Source organism: Melopsittacus undulatus, chromosome 19 (genome assembly GCF_012275295.1).
Source record: "Melopsittacus undulatus isolate bMelUnd1 chromosome 19, bMelUnd1.mat.Z, whole genome shotgun sequence".
Classification (NCBI taxonomy): Eukaryota; Metazoa; Chordata; class Aves; order Psittaciformes; family Psittaculidae; genus Melopsittacus; species Melopsittacus undulatus.
This window is the reverse complement of record NC_047545.1, coordinates 2,891,593-2,911,648: the sequence shown is the minus strand read 5'-3', so window position 1 is coordinate 2,911,648 and position 20,056 is coordinate 2,891,593. Positions and strand designations below refer to the sequence as shown.

The 20,056-nt window shown below is 49.3% G+C and overlaps 1 protein-coding gene across 5 annotated transcripts; it reads left to right on the top strand.

Annotated features, from left to right (window-relative positions):
* The first annotated feature begins 106 nt into the window (after window positions 1–106).
* Window positions 107–19,756, top strand: DPP9 (dipeptidyl peptidase 9). Of its 5 annotated transcripts, none has more exons than XM_005141522.3 (21): window positions 107–227; window positions 2,082–2,169; window positions 5,042–5,295; window positions 7,917–8,029; window positions 8,991–9,164; window positions 9,384–9,552; window positions 9,715–9,828; window positions 10,112–10,240; window positions 10,725–10,786; window positions 11,320–11,420; window positions 12,844–13,021; window positions 13,422–13,587; window positions 13,696–13,775; window positions 15,236–15,388; window positions 15,590–15,725; window positions 16,025–16,170; window positions 16,461–16,607; window positions 16,751–16,903; window positions 17,437–17,579; window positions 17,881–17,992; window positions 18,444–19,756. In XM_005141522.3, exons 2-21 carry the CDS (start codon window positions 2,114–2,116, stop codon window positions 18,534–18,536), a joined length of 2,679 nt encoding a protein of 892 aa, XP_005141579.2. In that variant the 5' UTR covers window positions 107–227; window positions 2,082–2,113; the 3' UTR covers window positions 18,537–19,756. The 5 variants fall into 5 exon arrangements, with proteins under 5 accessions (XP_005141579.2, XP_030898152.2, XP_030898153.2 ...); XM_031042292.2 differs by lacking the exon at window positions 107–227 and adding an exon at window positions 1,254–1,315; XM_031042293.2 differs by lacking the exon at window positions 107–227 and adding an exon at window positions 1,277–1,294.
* The last annotated feature ends 300 nt before the right edge of the window (window positions 19,757–20,056 follow it).

Genomic DNA, 20,056 nt, shown 5'->3' with positions numbered 1-20,056 from the left:
CTCCCTCTACCACGAGTTGGTTCTCCCCTCTCCGTGCGCGCTCCCGACACTTCCGCCGCCGGGTGAAAGGTCCCGCTGTGGCAGGGCCGCCGCGCCCCCCCCCCCCCCTCCCTTAAAGCCCCGTCCCCTCCGCTCCCCGTGCCCGGGCCATGGAGCGGGACTGACGGAGCCGCCGCTGCCGCCCCCTCCTCCCGCCGGCCCTCAGGGGGAGGCCGCCGCGCCCCGCGGTGAGTGAGGAGGGAGCGGGGAGCTCGCTGGGACCGGCGGGGAGGGAGGGGGGCGGCGGTGGTTGTTTGTGGGGCAGGAGCGTGTGCCCCCCCTAAACCCCCCTCCGTAGGCCGCCCTCCCCCTCTCGGGTGCCTCGGGGAGGGTTTCGGTGTTGGCCCCTTCCCAGGGGTTGTGCTCCCCCCTCCATGACTTGTGTTCGTCCCCCGGGGTGTGGGGGGCTGCCGCATCTCGGCATTAGAGGGGGGTATTTGCGCTTCACCGCGTCCGCAGGGATGGGGGTACCTGGGGATTGGGGTGCTCCCCCTCAGCCCGTGCTCTGCCCAGGGAGCTCCTGCTCCCCTTTCTCCCCAGGCAAAGAGCACCCCCGGTAGTGAGGGGGGGGACAGGGGGCTCTGTCCCTGCCTCCTGCTAAGCCTTGGCCCGGCCTTGCCCCTGCAGCACGGGCAGGAGATGGACAGGGGCTGCTGGCGCCTTTGCCGAAGCTCGTCCCCCCGCAGAGAGATCCCCGCTGCTTTATTGCACTCTCCGTGGCTTGGCTTTTGGGGAGAGGAGACCTGAGAAGCTGCAGCCTTGAGAGGGCCGCGTTTGCACGGGCTCCTCCGGGTGACTGTGTTGCTTTGGCTCTTCCTGAACGCGGCAGCAGGCCCCTCGGGGTCTGCTGACAAACGGCTCTCATGATTCATGCGGGGTTCTGAGCCTTTGTATCTGTTTTGTTCAGTTTCTTTTGCTCTGGGCTCAGCGTCAGAGGACGTTATTGTTCCTTTTCTGGGTGAAACGTGTGAGCTGTGGCGGGCAGGATGAGGGTGAGATGTTCCTCTGGATCATTAAAAGCACACAATAACTGAGGCTGCAAGGGACCTCAGGAAGTCTCTAGTCCCAACCCCCTGCTCGAAGCAGGGTCAGCTCTGAGATCAGACCAGGTTACTCAGCATTCCTGAGCATCTCTTCTCTTGCCCTTTGTGCTCGCAGAGAAAATTGCCCTTAAATTACTGGATGCTGCTACTTCCTTCCCTCTCTGTTCTCCTCTGCAGCTTCAGAGCTTCACTGCTGGCGCTTCTTTGTGATGGTTTGTCCCTCCTGATCCTCTGTGAGTGCAGTTGTGGTGGAGAAAGGGCTGTTTGGTCAGAGCAGGGGCCTCCTCAAAAGACAGTGGCAGGTCTCGGGTGTGTCTGTGATTCAGAGCTCTCTTGAAGAGGAGACAAAGATCTTTGTACTTTTGTGTACTTGGGTAGAGAGGACGATAGTGACGGTGGGGCTTGCTTTTGCTCATGGAAAATGGGCTTGTGTGTGGAGCTGGGGATCCTCTGTGGCTTCAGGCTGAGGCAGAGGGAAGCAGCAGCCTGGCTTGGAAGACAAATGTGGGGTTTATGTCCCAGGTGGGACTGTGACGCTGTTGGTACTGGGGCTGCTGACCCTCTGGCTGGCTCCTTATGGTGTCCTTTGTTTGACTCCTGCCTGTGTGTGTATGGACCAAACCTCTGCTTTCTCAACTCTTTGTACTTGAAAATCCTGAGAATTCCAGGGTCTGGGGAGGGGAATGAAAGGAAAGCTCAGCACTGAGGATGCTCAGGTTTTAAGAAGTGGTTTTTTAGGGAAGAAAAAGGCAGTCTGCAGAGCTCCCCGCATCCCATTGTTCAGGTGAAGAAGTCTCTCAGCTCTCTTTGAGCCATTGATACCCAGCACGTGCTGGCTGAGCAGATCTGGACTGTGAAGGGCAAACCAAGGGGTTTGTTTGCGCTTCCCTGCTTGGTTGGAAATGTGACCTGGGGAGAATGCTTTCTACAGCTGTGTTCCCATGACAAGAGAAACTGCAGCTAAATGAAATCTGCTTTTTTTTCCCTCTTCCTTCCCAGTTTCCTGTCCTGCCCAGCTCGCTGAGTAGTTAATGCAGAAGATAAAGAGGGTTCGTCTGGAAAACGAGACTGCAGGAAGTTGGAGGAGGTATGTGTCCTGGTTACTCCCAGGGCCTTTATTGACCCTTAGGTTGTGTGGGACAGAGCAGTAATCACCTCTTGGGGTGAAGGAGTGTTCTGAAAAATCCCAAGTATCTCATTCTTTCCTGGGAGCTCGGGGATGGGATCTGTGGGTCAGGAAGTGACTCAGGCAGGTAACTTGTTTCACTGACTTCCAGTTCCTGTGCTGATGTCCCACCTGTACTTGTTTGTTGTCTTCAGATACCCCCTGAAGGAGGGCTCGGTGGATGTACTCCTGCTCCATCTAACCTGGCCAGGCAGGGCAGAAAAGGCATTAGAAAGACCTCCAGGGAAGAGCTGGATGCTTTTGGGAGTGAGGTTAGCAGCGCTTCTGCAACAGCTCTGAATCATCTCAGTCAGTGCTTGGAGTGAGGACTGTAGAGGATTGTTTTCTCCAAAAGGTGTGGATCTCAGATATGCTATATTGACATCAGTGTCAAAACCAGCTAAGAGAGAGATGGTTAAAATTGGTGTCTTGATCCCACTCACCTTTGAACTATTTAGTCCCTAAACTTACTCTGCAATTTCAGTTAGTTACTCCCTATACCTGTTTACTTCCATAGATAGTGTTGCCAAATACATCCTGTGTTTTGTCCAAGAGATGGCTGTGGTGATGGATGGAGCAATTGGATTTTTTTACTCTGTTGTGTCAGGACTGAAGTTTGTGAGACTCCACCACACAGGGTGTGATGGTGGCGTTTACCAATGCTTTTCATTGCTGGCTACTTTGCTTATCCCACTTATTCCACTCTCCTGTAGTGTCGGAATCACCAGAATGAGAATAGTACCAAGCTGAAAGTTGTGCTGTTCTCTTCCCTAGTGAATCATAAATCCATGGCAATAGGGTTTGGAAGGGGCTGCAGCCTCCAGTTCACTGTGGAACCGTAACCACTATTGCAGTCATGGACTTCTTAAGCCCTTAAAGGTGCAACTTTCCCCTGTGAAGAGTCAAGCTGGCTGAGTAAGATGGTTTCACCACCTGGGTGAGAATAACCCAAGGGACTGGCACCTAGAGCCAAAGGCAGATCATTTGAATTGACTGACGTGACTTGCAGTGGGGTTGGGTTGAGAGAATTGCACCCAGTTCCTGGGGGTTTGTGGGCTTCCTGTCATGTGTTTCTGATAGGCAACACTTCTGCCTTCTGATGTGATTTGGAGTCACTGTCATGGAGACCCTGGCTGTAGACAGCAGAGGCCACAGCCACACTCACAGCTTTAGAACATCCCGTCACGTTCTCTTTTGTGGTTGTATTTGGGCTTCCTGCCTGGCGTTGATTGGGAAGTGCTCTTCTCTATTCGTTTTCAGGATGTGGATTTACTGCTGGGCAGTAGGTACAGGGAGTACCTAGAGCTTCAGTTCAGGAGCTTGCTCTTGTGGTGGTAATCACATGTATTGTACAATTTAGGGACTTGGCAGTTTGAAGACATGGTTTTAGTTCCAGCCCTTGTACCATGTGCCTGTAGTTTAAGGAAGTCCACATGTGCTTTGGTTTAGGTTTGCTTGTCTCCTGACATAGTTTCATAAGATGTCAGACTAGGTGGGGGCTTCTTTTTAGAGAGTTTGGTAGAAGGTGCAAGCAAGGGGAGCAGGTCAGGGTAGAAAATGGGCAGAGGTGAATGTTCTGTGGTGTTGCAAACAATCATCCTCCTCCTCTCCCCTAGTTCTCTTCATTGGGAAAGAATTCAGTGTTCATCTTCCTGAGGCCCAAGTCTTAATGTTTTTGCTTAACCCTGCAGTATGACAGCTACATCTGAGAAGTCTTTCTCCTCTCAGAATGCAGGTCACTGTCCCAAATGACAGACAGGATTCAAGAAACAGCTCATTTGAAAATGTAAATCTTGGGTCTGCTGAGGACAGGTCCTTTTTTGGTGTAATCTTAGTCACTGGTTTGCCACCTTGGTGTTGTGTTGAAGGTAACAATTCTGTCCCCGTGCAGCAAACTTCTCCAGCCTGATCTCTGCAGGAAACTGAACTCCTCCTGAAATGCTTTGCAAAAAGGTATCCCCCAAAAGAGCTAAAATGTCCTCATGTAAGGAAACTCAGCTTCCCAAATGGGCTGACACAAACTGGTTTCCCTAGTCCTAGGCTCACTCCTGCCTTGCAATGGATGACATCATTGACCTTGGGCAAGTCTGTTGGCCCACCTCTCCTCAAATTAACATGTGCTGTAGTTGTTGTGGAGGCGGTTTCTGGGAGACTCTCATTCAATAAGTGCCAGCTTGGAAATGTGTGAGGAATGCATGCCACATTTTCCAGGATACGGCCAGAGTCTGTTGCTTCTCTCTTCTTTCTGTTGGTTTCTTCATGTTTTACTATCTCCTCTGCTTCATTTCTGGCTGCAAGGGCTCTTCAGGTAAGTGAGGTGCTGTGCTTGGGCTTCAAACCTCTCTCTAAGTGTTGAACAGGCTTTCCTTTAGGACAGGAAAGGGACTTCACTTCTGTGGTCTTCCAGAGGAGAAGTTTATGTGCCTTTATGATAGGTCATAGCTTTTATGACTTATCCATCCAAATTCCTGGGCTGGTTTTCCTTTGAGTCAAGGTGGTTGTTTCTGCACCGGAATCTGCTGCTTGTATTTCCTTTAACAGCTTATTTCTAGAATCAGTCCTGGGAGAGCGAGTTTGCTGAGGTTAATGCTGTCATTTACAGCACTTGACATGGGATGGGAAATGGACGTTTTCCTTCAATATATCAGTGTATGTTTAAAATATAATCTTTGAGTGCAGAGAAGCCTGGGAGCTGTAGTTTAAGGCATGCCTGTTCTCCTGAGCCTGTTGCATGCTTAGAGCTTTCTTTGCTTGATTTTTAAGGCTTAATTCTCTCCTTCAACTCCTCCCTCAGTTTTTTATCCAATTCTGAAGGGGAAGAGAAGATGACTGCAGTGGACACGCTATCAGACAGCTCTGAAGTGGTCGAGATGGAAGATGTGCCTTCCCAATTCCAGGTGCAAAAGCATTCTTGGGATGGGCTGCGTGACATTATTCACAGCAGCAGGAAGTATTCGGGCATGATAGTGAACAAAGCCCCCCATGATTTCCAGTTTGTCCGGAAAACAGAAGAGTCCAGCCCGCACTCTCATCGCCTCTATTACCTGGGTAAGCCAGTGTGAATGTCTAACAGGAGAGCTTCCAGTCAAAACAGGCAAGGAAGAGGCTAGAAAGTCTCTCCATTTATGAGATGGGAGAACTGAGTTAAGTAGCATTGCTCCGGGTTTGTACACTCAGTCTGTAGCAAAGCCTGGCACTGGGCAGAGAGCTCTGCAGCCCCAGACAAGTGCTTTAACCACTCTGCTTAGTGACGGGGAAGTGTTGGCTACCTCATGACAGGTGTCAATGCAGCATCCTTTGGCAACCCAGGTGATGGAGCTGTTCCTCAAACTAGAACTATCTTGGGCCTCTGTAGCTTAGGAGAAATGAGATTTATTTGGCTGATAAACCAGACTGACTTTCCAAGGAATTTGCTGTCAGTGAAGACTCTTACGTTGCGAGTTTTAGGTATTAATGCAAGGTGGTGGTGTCTACCTGCTTTATTCAGTACTGTGTAGGTAGAATGCTTTTAAGAGCAGAGGATTAAAAAAGATTAGGTGGGAATGAACTGTTAATGGTATTCACAGGGAAACATCCTCTTCCTGACAGCAGGACTGAATGGCAGCAGAATGCTGTGCTGTACAGGTCCCTCACTAGTTGGAGCCACACTGTAATTAGTGACAGAGTGGTTGGATTTTAGTAACTGGATAATTCTGTGGTTGGTAGCTTGGGAAGCTTTATAGACTATAAAGAGTTTGTTATGCTCTGGGGCATGAGCTGATCCTTACTGGGCCAGTAAAGAAATTGCCTGATGTGCAACTCCACACAGCAACTGTTTCCTGAGGTGACCCTGCTTTGCTTTCTTCTGGTTGAGTGGAGGTCACTGTAGGACACAGGGTGCCAGGGTTGAGGGGCTGATTTGTTTTGTCATTAAGCAGCTCCTGTGTGCTGCTGACTTGATTTGTTCCTCCTATATTCTTATGACACAAGTGCTACTATAAAGGGCAGTATCCAGAGTTAACGTATTTTTCTTGTCAAGTCTGAACAGTGTGATTTGATTTAAAGCTGAATGTATTTCAAGACCAAGTTGACTTTGATACAGTTTTTGATCTAGAGGACTAAAGAACTAAGGATCCAAGTCGCCTATTTAAAGGTATTTTCATGTTCTGTTGTATGAAATGGTAGGCAGAGCAGCTCCTGCTTGTTGGTGTTTAGCATGGGGGTGACTGGTACAGGAGCCAGAACCAGGAGTGAAAATGCACAAGTATCTTTTCAGTGTTCTCTTTCCTAGGGAAATATACAGTGTATAGAACAGATTGATCCATCATTGAAGATCAGTATCTGCCAGGGTACTTCTCAGCCATTCCTGACACAGGGTAAACCCCGACTCTTTCACCATAAGGAGCATCTTTTGAGCTGAGTACTCATTGCAATTAAATCCTCAGACCTATTTCAGCAGTTTGAGGGTTTAACATCAGAGTGCTATCCCTGTCCCAACATTAAATAACATGCCAAGGAGGAGGATGAAGACTTCCAAAGAACTTTACTATAGAGATTTAATACATTTTCTCACTTGGGAGCAAAATGTAATGTCTTTTGGGGAGGCAGACGCTATTTTTCTTGTGAATGCTGATGGATTGTAGTCAGCCTGAGGTGATTGTAGAAAGTACTAACGCAAGGAGAGAGGAGGTGCAGAGCACACTCACATGAGTGTCAGTTGTGTGGATATATAGTCATTTGTTCCTGTCTGCATTTTTCCTTCCTGCTTGGACATCTTAAATCATTCCTGGGCTGTCCCCATAGAACTTGATGTTGTATCATGGCAGATGCTGCTTATGTTAAACACCACATGCTCAGCACTTTGGTGGTTCTGTCTCTGAGGATTATATGCTCACATATTGCTTTGCTTCTTGAGGACTTATTAATATTTCAGGTTTAATTTTCAGTAACTGGAGTTCAGTAACTGGCTCCAGAATCTTTCTATTCTGCCCAGAGTATGTGCAGAGAAGATAATATCAGGGCCCATTTCCCTGTGCAATGTTCTGATCTAGGCACTAGTCTCTGCAGCATATGTAGAGGGCAAGTTCGTGGTCTTTGACTCTGTTGGAGCTGCCAGAATCATGTGTGAGGGTAGTTTATTTTTCATGGTGGTTTTGGAAGTTGGAGGGTGGCCAGTAGCTTGTTTGATAACCACAGTCAAAGGCTTATGGAAAATGACAAGGTCTCTTGACTGGATGAAAGAGTAGTGTACTGTTTCACATGTGAATGGGCTCTCTGGAGCTTCCCAGCTTTTCCTTCCCCTCTTGCAGGCTGCTGCCTTGACCTCAGTGAGGTTCCTGTAGCCAATTTCTGGCTGGGAAATGTGGAGTAATGTTGAGTCACCCACCCAGGGAGTGGCTTTCTTAGAGTGGATCTGGGGCATGGCTTGGACCGTCCACAGTGCAGAAGGTTGGATGTAAGCACTTGTGAAGAGGTTGGCTGCTGTGAAATCTTTCTTAGGGAGATTTCCAAGTAAATGAATATCTAAAGAATTCAGAGATTGTTCTGTGCTTGAACTGAGAGCTGCTGGGGAAAGCCTCTGGACAGCCCCAAGCCCTCTATTAACAGACTTTGCTTTTCAGTTTGCTCTTGGTCCTCTTTGTCCTGGCTAGCTAATCTTAAGTAGGGTGATGCTTTTGTCCTCCTAATAGGAATGCCATATGGTAGCCGAGAGAATTCCCTTCTTTATTCAGAGATTCCCAAAAAGGTACGGAAAGAGGCCTTGCTTCTCTTGTCATGGAAACAGATGCTGGATCACTTTCAGGTAAGCTGAAGTGGGTAGCACTTGGGCTGAGGGTGCTTGGGGAAACTAGGTGATGTTGTGGGCTGGTATGGTGGGTACAATAAACAGTAAAGATTGTAATGTGGCAGGGTGTAACACACAGGGAATAGCAGTGATGGGAATGTTGAATCAAGAATTGCTTTGCTTCCTAATGCAAGATAGTCACTTGTGTGTGCAGTGAAGCAGCAGTGAAACAGCAGGTGATGTGGCAAGCAAAGGGCTGACCCAGCAGAGAGGACTCTGTAAAGTAGCGTGTAGGCTGCCTCAGATTACAAGCTATCAGCACAGTGCCCCTTTCTTCTGGGTATCTTGTCTGGGCTCTTGCTGTGCTCAGTGGAATGCCTGCCTGTCATCTCTCCTGCTTTTAAGGAAGTTAAAAAAGTGGAATTTCTGCTGCTGCTTCTGCCCTACACACTTGTAAGCAAACCAGAGAGGGGGTGAATTTTCCTCTCCCTGATACCAGTATCCTAATGTCCTTTGTCACTAACAGCATTGATGAAGAAGAGGGGGGAGGGTATTGGTCTTCCTTCCCTACTAAAAGGGTTCCTGGTGGAAAAGAATGTAGCTGTCATGACCCATGTGGATCACTAGTTCTCCTCAGGGTAATTCAAGATCCCCAAAAGAGCTTCTGTTAGCAGTGTCTGACATGGAAACTGTTTGTGAAGGCTGGAGATAATGTCATTAAGTTAATTGTTACATCTGATTTGCATAAGCGGAGCAAGTGCAGCTCTCCTCAGTCCCTGCTCAAGTGCCAGCTGCAGAAGGGACACATTCACAAGTCACCTCTCCTGTACAGGGAATTCTGGGGCATGCTGCCTGGTTTGGGCTGGGATGTTGTATTTTGGACCCTCAGACTCCCTGGTGCCACGCCTGGAGCATCCCTGGTCTGTGACAGTTTCTCTTCCTGCAGATGCTTTGAGACTTTCTTTTCCTTCAATACCAGGCAACCCCTCATCATGGGATGTATTCTAGAGAAGAGGAACTCTTGAGGGAGCGCAAGAGACTCGGTGTCTTCGGTATAACGTCTTATGATTTCCACAGTGAGAGTGGCCTATTCCTCTTCCAGGCCAGCAACAGCCTCTTTCATTGTCGAGATGGGGGCAAGAATGGTTTCATGGTGAGTCTGATAGTGATTTATATGAGTATCACCTGAAATAGATTTAATGGTTTTGGTTGGAGATGGCTGCACATCTGCATCTGTTCTAGGGATGGTCATTTCCCTTGTCAGGGCTGTGTTTGCTATCATTTCATGTGCTGTATTGTTTCTATAGTTTAGGCCTTTTAAACATGACAATGGAAGCTGGTTTGGTACAGAGCCATTTGTATCTTGCTGTAGGTGTCTCCAATGAAGCCTCTGGAAATCAAGACTCAGTGCACAGGGCCACGAATGGATCCCAAGATCTGCCCTGCTGACCCTGCCTTCTTCTCATTCACTAATAACAATGACCTGTGGATAGCAAATATTGAGACAGGAGAGGAGAAGCGAATGACATATTGCCATAAAGGTAACTGGTGCTCCTTGCCAGACTGGAAAGGAAATTGCTTCTGACACATCTGGGCTGGAAGGGCTCTTGTCTTTGTGGCTTAGTTCTTACAAGTGCCATCTTCTTTTGGATCAGCTTTTCCCAAGGAGATGTAAATGCAGTCTCGTCTTTGTTCCTCTCCAGGCTTATCCAACGTTCTTGATGACCCCAAGTCTGCTGGTGTAGCCACTTTTGTCATTCAGGAGGAGTTTGATCGGTTCACGGGCTATTGGTGGTGTCCCACAGCTTCCACAGAAGGTCAGTCACTGTTCTGCTTGTCAAAGTCTGACACTAACTGCTGCCAGCTCTGCTATGAATGATACCTTGAGCAAGATTTCTCCCTTGGTCTGCGTTTGCTCTGTTTCTGAAGGAACAGAACACTGGGAGAATAGAACTGTGCTCTGAGGAGTATTTGCAGGTGATCACTAGGAGCTGTGGCTATACAGGAGATGCACACTCTGCACCAGAGTATTGCTGCAGTGCTCCAGGCAAGCCAGAGGCAGCTGGAGAACTGTAGCAAACATGATGATGTCTGTCCTAGGTTCAGAGGATTTAAAAACACTGAGGATCTTGTATGAGGAAGTGGATGAGTCAGAGGTGGAGATAATTCATGTTCCTTCACCTGCCTTGGAGGAGAGAAAAACCGACTCCTATCGGTACCCCAGGACAGGTAAGTGAAGTACCATGGGGCTGCTAATGCAGCTCTTGACTCCTGCTGGCAGCAGCAGTGGAATCTGTGCTGTAAACTTTGCATGATTAATCTGGGTACTCACTAGAATGTAGAAGCTGTGAATATTGAGGCCTAATTGGGTCTCTGAGCCCAGAATCTGCTGCAAGAAAGGAATGGGATTTCAAGTTGAGCTTACATAAAAGGTTGCTGAGAAAATGGAATCTATCTGGTAGCATATCGTGGAATACATTTTGAATCCCATCTTTCCATTCCCTTCTGAGAACATGCAGCAACTAGACAAGGCAAAAGCAAACTTTCCCATACCCAGAATGACTGATGATTACAGTGGGGTTTGCTCACATCCATAATTTGATACTTGTACATTCACACATAGCCATTTCAGTAGGATTGGGGTTGGTTCTTCACTAGAAGCTGTATGGAGTGTTCAAGTTGGTCATTTTGATATTCCTTCACTTCTCTGCAGGCAGCAAAAACCCCAAGATTACATTAAAACTGGCAGAATTTAAGACAGACAGCAAGGGGAAGGTAAGTGCTAACAACTCAGAATGGGATGTTACACAGGAGGGTAGACAGCTTCTGGAGCTCCCAAGAGCTAAGGTCACTAAGAAACCCTAGATAGTGTTAGCGTTTTTCACCCTCTTGTAACACCTGGTTCTCTCATGCATTTATCCAAGAAACAGAAAAACTTGGAAATGCTGGGAAGGATTGTGCTGGCGGAGCAGTCGGGAGAGGGGAGGGAAGTGAGAAGTGGGGCTAGCCCAGGGTATAGCACGCTGCCAATAGCAGAGCAGGAGGGTTGAAGCCCAGTCTCATCCTGGGCTTCAGTCCCTGGCTGTAGCCATTTCTGTGGCTGAATGCCAAAATCATTCTGCTTTGAAGCTTGCTTTTCCCTTCTCTTCCTGCTGTTCGCAGAAGGGCTTTTGCTTGTTCTGGCCTGACCCTTTGCTGATGCCAACAGTTAAACTTCCTTATTCTCCCATTTCACTGAGCTTCCGTAGGAGGAGGTGAGGAGGCCTGGTAGCACTCTGACTTGATATTGGACCTTCCTTTTGCTGCAGATCCTGTGTGCTCAGGACAAGGAGCTGGTGCAACCATTTGCTGTGTTGTTTCCCACTGTGGAGTACATTGCCCGTGCCGGATGGACCCGAGATGGCAAATAGTACCTAAGTTTTTCTTCCAAATCAATGCTCCCAAGGGCCGAACTATTGCAGGCCCTCAATATGCTCTGTATTGTGGTCAAAACCTGGTTTTAAAGCCATGAGTGCCAGAAGTAGCACATGAGTATTTGGCTTCTTCGCTGTTAAAACATCCTAAAAGTAGCAATTAATCCAGTGTAGACCAGAGTGACAAGCTGTGGGGTTTAAGTCACAACCACAGATTTAAATGACATTGATGTATTAAGCAGGCAGTCCTAGGGAATTCCTTTGAGTTGAAGCTATTTAACACAAGTACAGTCTGCTTCCTGCTGCAAATGAGAATGTACTGAAGCTGTTCTAGCATTCTTCATTGGTCCGGTTTGTGATCAATGCCAAACATGCTAGGGGAAGGTGGGCAGTTTGTATGGTGCTAAGGACTTCATGCAGTGGGGAAAGGCTGCTCTGGAACTGGTGTGCTCCCAATAGTGTGCAGTGCTCCAGACTGGGCAGCCTTGCCTGAAGAGTTACACGATTCACACCAATCTGATTGGTTTGAGATCTAAAGCTCTTACTTTTTCCCCTGAAAAGCTTGCTTGAGTGTTACCTGGTTTGTGTGCAGATCGAGTTCAGGTGATTTCACTGTCTTTGAAGACTGTGTTCTGTAAGTCATTAATTTTCTGCTCTGGAAGCGAAATTCATCCAGCTTTACAGAAGGTAATCCCATTGCTGATTCTTCTGTTCTGCACCAGAGCTTACCTAAATGTGCTGAATCTATCAGTTCAGGAAACCCACAGTCACTGAGATGTTAGGGGAGAACTGGCTCTTTTCAAAGTCTGTCTTAATGATGAAACTTCCCTTGATGCACTTCCAGGCCTTGGGGTAGGCGCACTATGCAGCGGTGGCTTGCCATCTGTCATGTTGAGAGGCCTGCAGTGCAGCACCACTTCAAATGACTCTCCTTGGAGAGGAACAAGGCTGAGACTGAAGCGACTCCTTCACTTGGCAGTTGTCTTAGGTCTGTGCCTTTCCCTGCTAGTGCAGTGTGCGATGAGGAAGCAAATGGATCGCTTTAAGAGTGATCACTTCAGCTTGTCAGGAGCTTGCTAGAAAACAAACAGTGCTTCCTGATGGAGGGGCTGTCCAAGGAAGAGTTGTGTTCTGGAGACAGGGTTCTGTTAACAGTGCTCCCTTGGAAGAGACACTCTGGCAGATCTGTCAGACACCTCGTCTGAGCGATCCCCCTGTGAAATACCAGAGCTGTCTGGCAATACGTGTGTGTTGGCAAAGCTTCCAGGGGAGTAGAAAGCAGCAATGATGAGAAAAGCTTTGCATTGAGATGCCTGAATCCTTTCTGCCAGCGGGGGGAAAAAGGGTTGCATGTTCTGAGTGTTAGAAAGGGACAGCTACATTGTGGTACTGACATTCACCTCTAACTTCTTTCCCCAGTGCTTGGGCTATGTTCCTAGACAGACCTCAGCAGCGGCTGCAGCTAATCCTTTTGCCTCCAGCACTCTTTATTCCAGTCCCAGAAAATGAGGAACAGCGTGCTGAATTTGCCAAAACTGTGCCAGAAAACGTCCAGCCATTTGTGATCTATGAAGAAACCACTGATGTGTGGATAAATGTAAGAGGCTTGGGGCTGGGAGGAGAACACAGGCTGCCTCTTCCTCCCACACAGTTAAGCATTATGGTACTGAAGTGATAAAGGGCCTGAAGATCACACCAGGGTGTTGGAATTGCAACCACTTGGTGGGACTCTTATAGCTGAACTGTCCAGCTTGGAGGCAAGGCTGGTGCTGGTTTTGGTGGTAGCAATGGAAGGCCCAGAGCGTGTGGTTTTCTGCATGGGTCCAGAGTTTCTTTGTGGGAACAGGAAAGTAGGGAATGGCTTTTTTCCACTCATCTGGGATATTTCTGACCCTCTCATTTCCTTTGAAAGCCCAGTAGTTGAGCATCACCTCCCTTGGCTTTGGCTCTGCTGTCTCCATACTAATCACTCATCATTCTCTTGCCCTGTGGGACAGGTTCATGATATCTTCTACCCTTTCATCCAACCGGAGGGAGAGGAGGAAGAACTCTGCTTTATCCGAGCCAACGAATGCAAAACAGGTTTCTGCCACCTGTACAGAGTCACAGTGGTTCTGAAGCAGGGCAGCTATGACTGGGTGCAGCCATACGTCCATAGCGAGGGTAAGAGCTGCACCTTGTTGGCGTTTCAGCTTTGGGTGCTCCCTCTCTGGTTTGCTGGTGTTGCCTTTTGGAGAAGGCAGGGACTGATTCTCCTCTCCTTTCTTCCAGATGATTTCAAATGTCCCATCAAAGAGGAGGTCGCGCTGACTGGTGGGGAATGGGAGGTGTTGGCAAGGCATGGATCAAAGGTAGTGGTCACTTTTGTTCTCTCTTGCAGTGCTACAGCTCTGCCTTGTCTGCCCACAGGCCTGGCCTATGCCCTCTGTTCCGCCTGGGACCAGCTAAAACTAAGCTTCATTTTGTTTCTCTTTTTATGGCTGCCTGTACTTTCCCCACAAGGGCTGTAGTCCAGTGCACATTGAACTCATTGCCTTTTTAATCAGCCTTCAGATTGCTCCTTAGGTAAATCCCGTGAGTAAATCAGGCCATAAAAAAAGGACATAAGTTTGAGGTTCAAGAGCAACAAAGAAATATTTGATGGAGAAGCTTGGGCTTGCTCCCTTTGCTGTAGCATTTTAACCCCCATGAGTACTAGTGAATTGGAAGGATGTCCTAGTGCCTGGTCTCCAGCTGATCCCTCAGTGGAGCCTGTAGGAAGAAGGCAGCTGGGGAGCAGAAAGCAATTTAGAATATGGAGAAACTGGATCTCTTCTTGCTTGCAGAATAGCAATGAAATGGTGTTAATCTTGTAGAAACAGCTCTGCTCTTACTTCAGGAATTGAGTCTGATCTTTAATGCTCCCGGGTGATTCTTGTCCAGATAAAGACCTTGCCTGGTCATTGCCAATTAATCTGGATTTTCACTTTCTGCTTTTAAAAGGCCTCCAGCTCTATGTGTTTGGTGTCTGCTGCTTTTCCTCAATCTGCAATTAACCTGCTGTCCCTCCCCGTGTGGATTCTCACTGTACATGCTGTTGATCTTGGCCTGCATGTCTTATGGCTAAAATTGTGTTAGCAGCAATTATTTGGATGCATTCGTTGCTCCACAGGGCTCTGCCTGCTTTTCCTGGCCAACTGAGTTCCCTTTGCTGTTCACAGTGGTCTTCAAACTGTGGATTAGCCAGAAATAGCATTTGGGCTTCAGCATTTGGAACCTGCAGGACGGAAAACAGCTCAGTTGGTGTTGCTGGATCAATGCAGTGTTTAAAAGCTGTAGTCTCTGTTCCTGGCTGGCCGGGGGTGTTTAGAAGCAGCTTTATCTGGACATTAAAACCATGCTTGAATTTGGCGTGAAGTTTGGTGCTGTTAGAGCTGTTAGACCGGTCCTTCCACGAATGAGAATTTGCTGAGATGATTGCTGGAAATAAAACACCTCTACCCTTATAATCCATAAATATTTAAGCACAGAATCTACCTGGTTTCACCTGGAACAGAGCCCAACTCTTGGTGCCCAGCTCTTGCTGCTTATTAGTAAGCAAATGCTTGGAGTGTGTTTAAAAAAGCTGAGTGGCTGCTTTTTGTTACTTTGCTGGACTGTGCACAGTTCTCCATGGGTGTTTGGTGTGTGTTCTCTAGCCTGTCCTTCCAACAGGCATTGTGCATGGTCCCTAATGCCAGGAGCAGTCTGTCATGGTCTGTGTTTTAAGCTGCCAGGGGACAGACTGAACTGGCAGAAGAGTAGTTTGTTGTCATCCTTCTCTTCTCCATAGATCTGGGTCAATGAGACCACGAAGCTGGTGTATTTCCAAGGCACAAAGGACACCCCATTGGAGCACCACCTCTACGTTGTCAGCTATGAGTCTCCTGGAGAGATCGTGCGACTCACGACTCCAGGCTTCTCCCACAGCTGCTCAATGAGCCAGGTCTGTTGTTTCTTAGACACAGGATGCCCTCATCTCCTGACTGACGGGGTTCCTAACTAGGAATGGTGATGAATCGTGACCAGTAACGAGTCCTGTGGGCTTTTTTGTCTTGGTTGCTTGAGATGTGAGAGCTCTTGTCTGAGCCGAGATGTGGGAAATGAAAGACCTTCTTCCCCTAACTCTCCTCTCTCCCATCTGCAGAACTTTGACATGTTCATCAGCCACTACAGCAGCGTGAGCACTCCACCTTGTGTGCACGTCTACAAGCTCAGCGGCCCTGATGAAGACCCGCTCCACAAGCAGCCCAAGTTTTGGGCTAGCATGATGGAGGCAGCCAGTAAGTTCTGGAGATCATGGTTATGTCTGTGTGATTCATCCTTAACCTTCCACATCTGCTGTTGTGGTATAGAGAATACCCAGCTGATGATGTTTTCTTATGTGATCCCATCACTCTCTGTGGCCTGGTGCCCTGTGCAGGCAGTTAGAGGCTGTGTGCTACCCAGTGAGAGGCTTATCTGGTGTGGTCTGATGTTGAAAGAGCCCTGACTAAGTCAAGTTTGAACAGAAGGAGCTTTTTCGGGAGGCAGAGCTTGCTGCCAGTTACTGCACTGCCAGTGTCTGACCTTCCTTCTGCAGGTTGTCCCCCAGATTACATCCCACCTGAGATCTTCCACTTCCGCACTCACTCAGATGTTGAGCTCTATGGAATGGTCTACAAACCTCATGATGTCCAGCCTGGGAAGAAGCATCCCACAGTGCTCTTTGTGTACGGAGGCCCTCAGGTATGAACCCACTGCTGGTGTCAGGCATGGGATTACTGCCCAGGGCAGAGCTCTGTGTAGCTTGGTCATGAGCCAAGACTTACACTTTGGCTAGCAATGAGCACTGGAGCTCTGCTCTGACCTCTGCTTCAAACCTCAGATGGTTTTAACAGCACATAGTGTGATTTGCATGGCTGATAGCTCCATCAGTGGCTGTTCTCTGGCTCAGGATCCTGCCCAGTGGGACAGGCAGAGGAAGGGGCTGGAAGGCAGCTGCTCAGCTCCCATTCTTTGCTTCCCTGCTCCTACAGGTGCAGCTTGTGAATAATTCCTTCAAAGGAATCAAGTACCTGCGGCTGAACACGCTGGCGTCTCTGGGCTATGCTGTGGTCGTGATCGATGGAAGGGGATCGTGCCAGCGAGGACTCAAGTTTGAAGGGGCCCTGAAAAACCAAATGGTAACAAACTACTTGTGTTGGTTCCTCTGCTCATTGCTCTTTCTAAGCTTGCACTTTGCCTGTGTGAGCGTTGCTCTTGGCCTTTCTATCTGAAGCTTCTAGATGTAGAAAGCCACTAACGAGCTGCTTCTGTTGCCTTTTAGGGTCAGGTGGAGATAGAGGACCAGGTGGAAGGTTTACATTATGTAGCAGAGAAATACGGGTTCATCGACCTGAGTCGGGTGGCCATCCATGGCTGGTCCTATGGGGGCTTCCTCTCCCTCATGGGGCTTATCTGTAAACCCAATGTCTTCAAGGTGAGTCTGGGTGTGAGGCTGTCATCCTGGGACACTTGGTTCTTTCAGCTTCTGTCACTCTTGGCATCTGGATTTGGGTTTTTTGCTTGATGTTTCTGCCAGAGGTGAACATTTCCCTCAGTCCTGCCTGCCCCTAGCCCTGTGTTCTGCTTACAGGTTATACCTGTCTGACACTGGGGTGCTGTTATACCCCAGTGACTGCTAAGGGTGGATTTAGCCTAGCATCCAGTGAGATAATTGATATGCTATTCCTGATCCCTTTCCCAAGCCCCCAGCAGTGTTTCCGGATCATTCCACAAGACCTCCTAGAAAAGGGGAAGCCTTTAGTGAGCAGGAATGCAGCATTGTGACCATAAGGGGAATAGCAGGAGGAGGAATCTGGGTTTTATGTGGGTTTGCTGAAGAAGAACCCTGCTCTGAGTGACAGAACAGAGCAGAACCTGGTTTTCCTTCCTCTTCAGGAAAACAGGGAATGCTTGAACTCTTTAGCACTTGATAATTGAGGCTGCCTCCTACCCCCATTTGTTTGACAGATTGCTATAGCAGGTGCTCCTGTCACAGTCTGGATGGCCTATGACACAGGCTACACTGAGCGGTACATGGATATCCCAGAAAACAACCAGCAAGGTTATGAGGCTGGCTCTGTGGCATTACACGTAGAAAAGCTTCCCAATGAGTGAGTACCATGGGCTTGAGTGATCTGCTCCAAACCTGCTCCCAGCTCCACTTGTATCTCTGCTGAATCCTTAAAGGATGGATGGATTCTCATCCCAATCAGTTTCAAGTCGCTGCCTTCTGCAGCAAGCTGGGGCATTGCACATCCTTTGCCAGGGATGGGTTGAGGGCTGTATCTGGGGCTTTATTCTACTGCCTGCCTGGCCATTGCTGGTTTGGCTTGCCAGCTGGCAGCTCTTTCCTTAGACCCTCTACAGAGCTTTTTATGTGGCTTCACATCCTTTCTCTGATCCCATCCCCAGGCCAAATCGTTTGCTGATCCTCCATGGCTTTTTGGATGAGAATGTGCACTTTTTTCATACCAACTTCCTCGTATCACAGCTAATCCGAGCTGGAAAACCTTACCAGCTGCAGGTAGGAGGAACAAGAGAGAAGTGGGAAGGTCCCTTAAGGCTGGAAAGAGGAAAACGTTCCTGCTGTGTGTTCCGGGGGCGGGTGAAGGTGGAGGCAGATGCTTCCACGTCTTGTTTTGGTGTAGGTGCCAAGTTTGAGTCCAGGAGGTGGCCGGGAGGTGGCACTGTGGCTGTTCCATCTCTGGCACATGTGCCCTGTATCTAAGAGCATGCACAAACAGGCTCCTGCCCTCAGGCCTGGAACTTTCCTTCTCTGTTGAGCTCTGTCTGGCTGGGTGGCAACAGAGGTGCCAGCCTGCCCCAGCAGAGCAGGGCAATGAGGGAGGCTGGTGCTCCGACCCTTCCCTTGGTGTCCACCAAGCCTGGAGGGAGAAGGGCAGCTGGGGGGGGGGGGCTGTGCCTGCTGGAGAAGCTGCTGCTGGCTAACCACGGCTCTCTCTGCTCCTGCACAGATCTACCCCAACGAGAGACACAGTATTCGGTGCCCTGAGTCAGGGGAGCACTATGAAATCACGCTGCTGCACTTTCTACAGGAATACCTCTGAGAGCACAAGCCTCTGCAAGCTGGACACTGACAGCTCCCCCTCCCCTGCGCCACCTCCCTCGCAGCCATCACCCAGAGCACACAGGGCTGAGTGCCCACCCGGGCTGGGTGTCCCCCCGAGCGAGGGGGGAGGCTGGAGGGCACCTTCCCTTTGGACAGTGCCACCTTCTCTCACTCCCCAAGCTGGAGGTCTGCCCCTGCTCAGCTGCTCATCCTCTTCCTCTCCTCCAGCCTGGCTGTTAATGCTTTTTTTTTTGCTGCTACTCCCTCTGTCTTGGGAATCAATGGACAGTGGTCTGTCTGTCTCCCGAGGCTGAGGTTTGTGCCCGTCTTTCTCTTCCCCTGTCCTTTTCCCTGTCCCACTGCACCTCTGCAGTCCCCATACTCCTACCTGCAAGAACTCAGTGCCTGTGTTGGAAACGGAAGAGCTGAATCAGTAAGCTGCCTTAAGCCAGGAGCGGGAGGGAAGAGAGAACTACCTGTTGTTAAGCCCCGGGGGAGCTGATCAGTGCTGCTGTGTCCTGGCCCAGCGTGGAGCCCTGGGCTGTGGCAGGAGCTCTACAGAATCATGGCAACACTAAGTCTTTCCTATCTTTCAGTGGAATTATGCAGAGCAGATGGAGGAAGTGGCTGGGGTCGGTACCAGCGTCCTCCGATACCTTTCCCTAATGGCCGCTCACAAGCAGAGTTGTGCCAAAGGCAGCTGGAGCAGCTGGCTCCCAGCACACATCATCCCTGCCCAGCCCGCAGCAGCACTTGGGGGTTTTTGCAACACAAGATGGATGATATTTATGCAAACCCCTCCTCCCCCTGTTCTCTGTGCTGCCTCTCAGGCCCACCTTCCCCGACCCCCGAGCTTTCAGATGTGCACTGAAATTGGCTGTGCTTCAGTTCTCTGCGGGTCAGTGACTGGTCCCCTTTGCCCATCTCCTCAGCAAACGCTCTCTTCTGGTTTCTTTTGTACCTGCTCCATAGGAACTGCCGTTCTGGGGAGGGGGGATTGAGCAATCGCACCTCAGGGGAGCACATCCCCCCCTCAAGCCAAGGGTTCTGCCAGGGGGCAAAAGGATAACCACACAAAACCCACCCAAATGAACCACATTGACTTGCCCTGGAGTATTTTAAGTGCGTGTTATGAAAAGAAAATATTTTTATGGATTCTTATTCTTTTATAGTTATGAGTGTAAGATGTAGCGACTCATTAAACTATTTCAAAGATTCCTGCTGGCACTTCGGGCCTGCCTGTGGGGTGCAGGAGAGGGCTCACGAGGAGACAGAGCTGCCTCCCCAGAGCCAGGGTCTGTGGGGAAAGCAAAGAGCTCTGTTGGGTTCCTGGTAGATCCCTGATGTTCCTGGGGCACAGCAGGATCCAGGCAATGGAAGCTGCAGGTGGAGGGTTGGGAATCCTGGGCTGTGCTGCATGACCTCGAGCTGACATCAGCCCCGGGTACCTGTGATGACTTGGGGGGGATGCAGCTGATCCTGCAGACGGAGCTGCCTCGTGCTCATCCTCGCTGCAGC

Coding starts and splice junctions, on each gene's coding strand:
- DPP9 (XM_005141522.3), top strand. CDS start 2,114: ATGCAGAAGATAAAGAGGGTTCGTCTGGAAAACGAGACTGCAGGAAGT. Junction 11,421..12,843: donor TGGACCCGAGATGGCAAATA/GTACCTAAGTTT, acceptor TTCTTTCCCCAG/TGCTTGGGCTATGTTCCTAG. Junction 16,608..16,750: donor GGGCCCTGAAAAACCAAATG/GTAACAAACTAC, acceptor GTTGCCTTTTAG/GGTCAGGTGGAGATAGAGGA.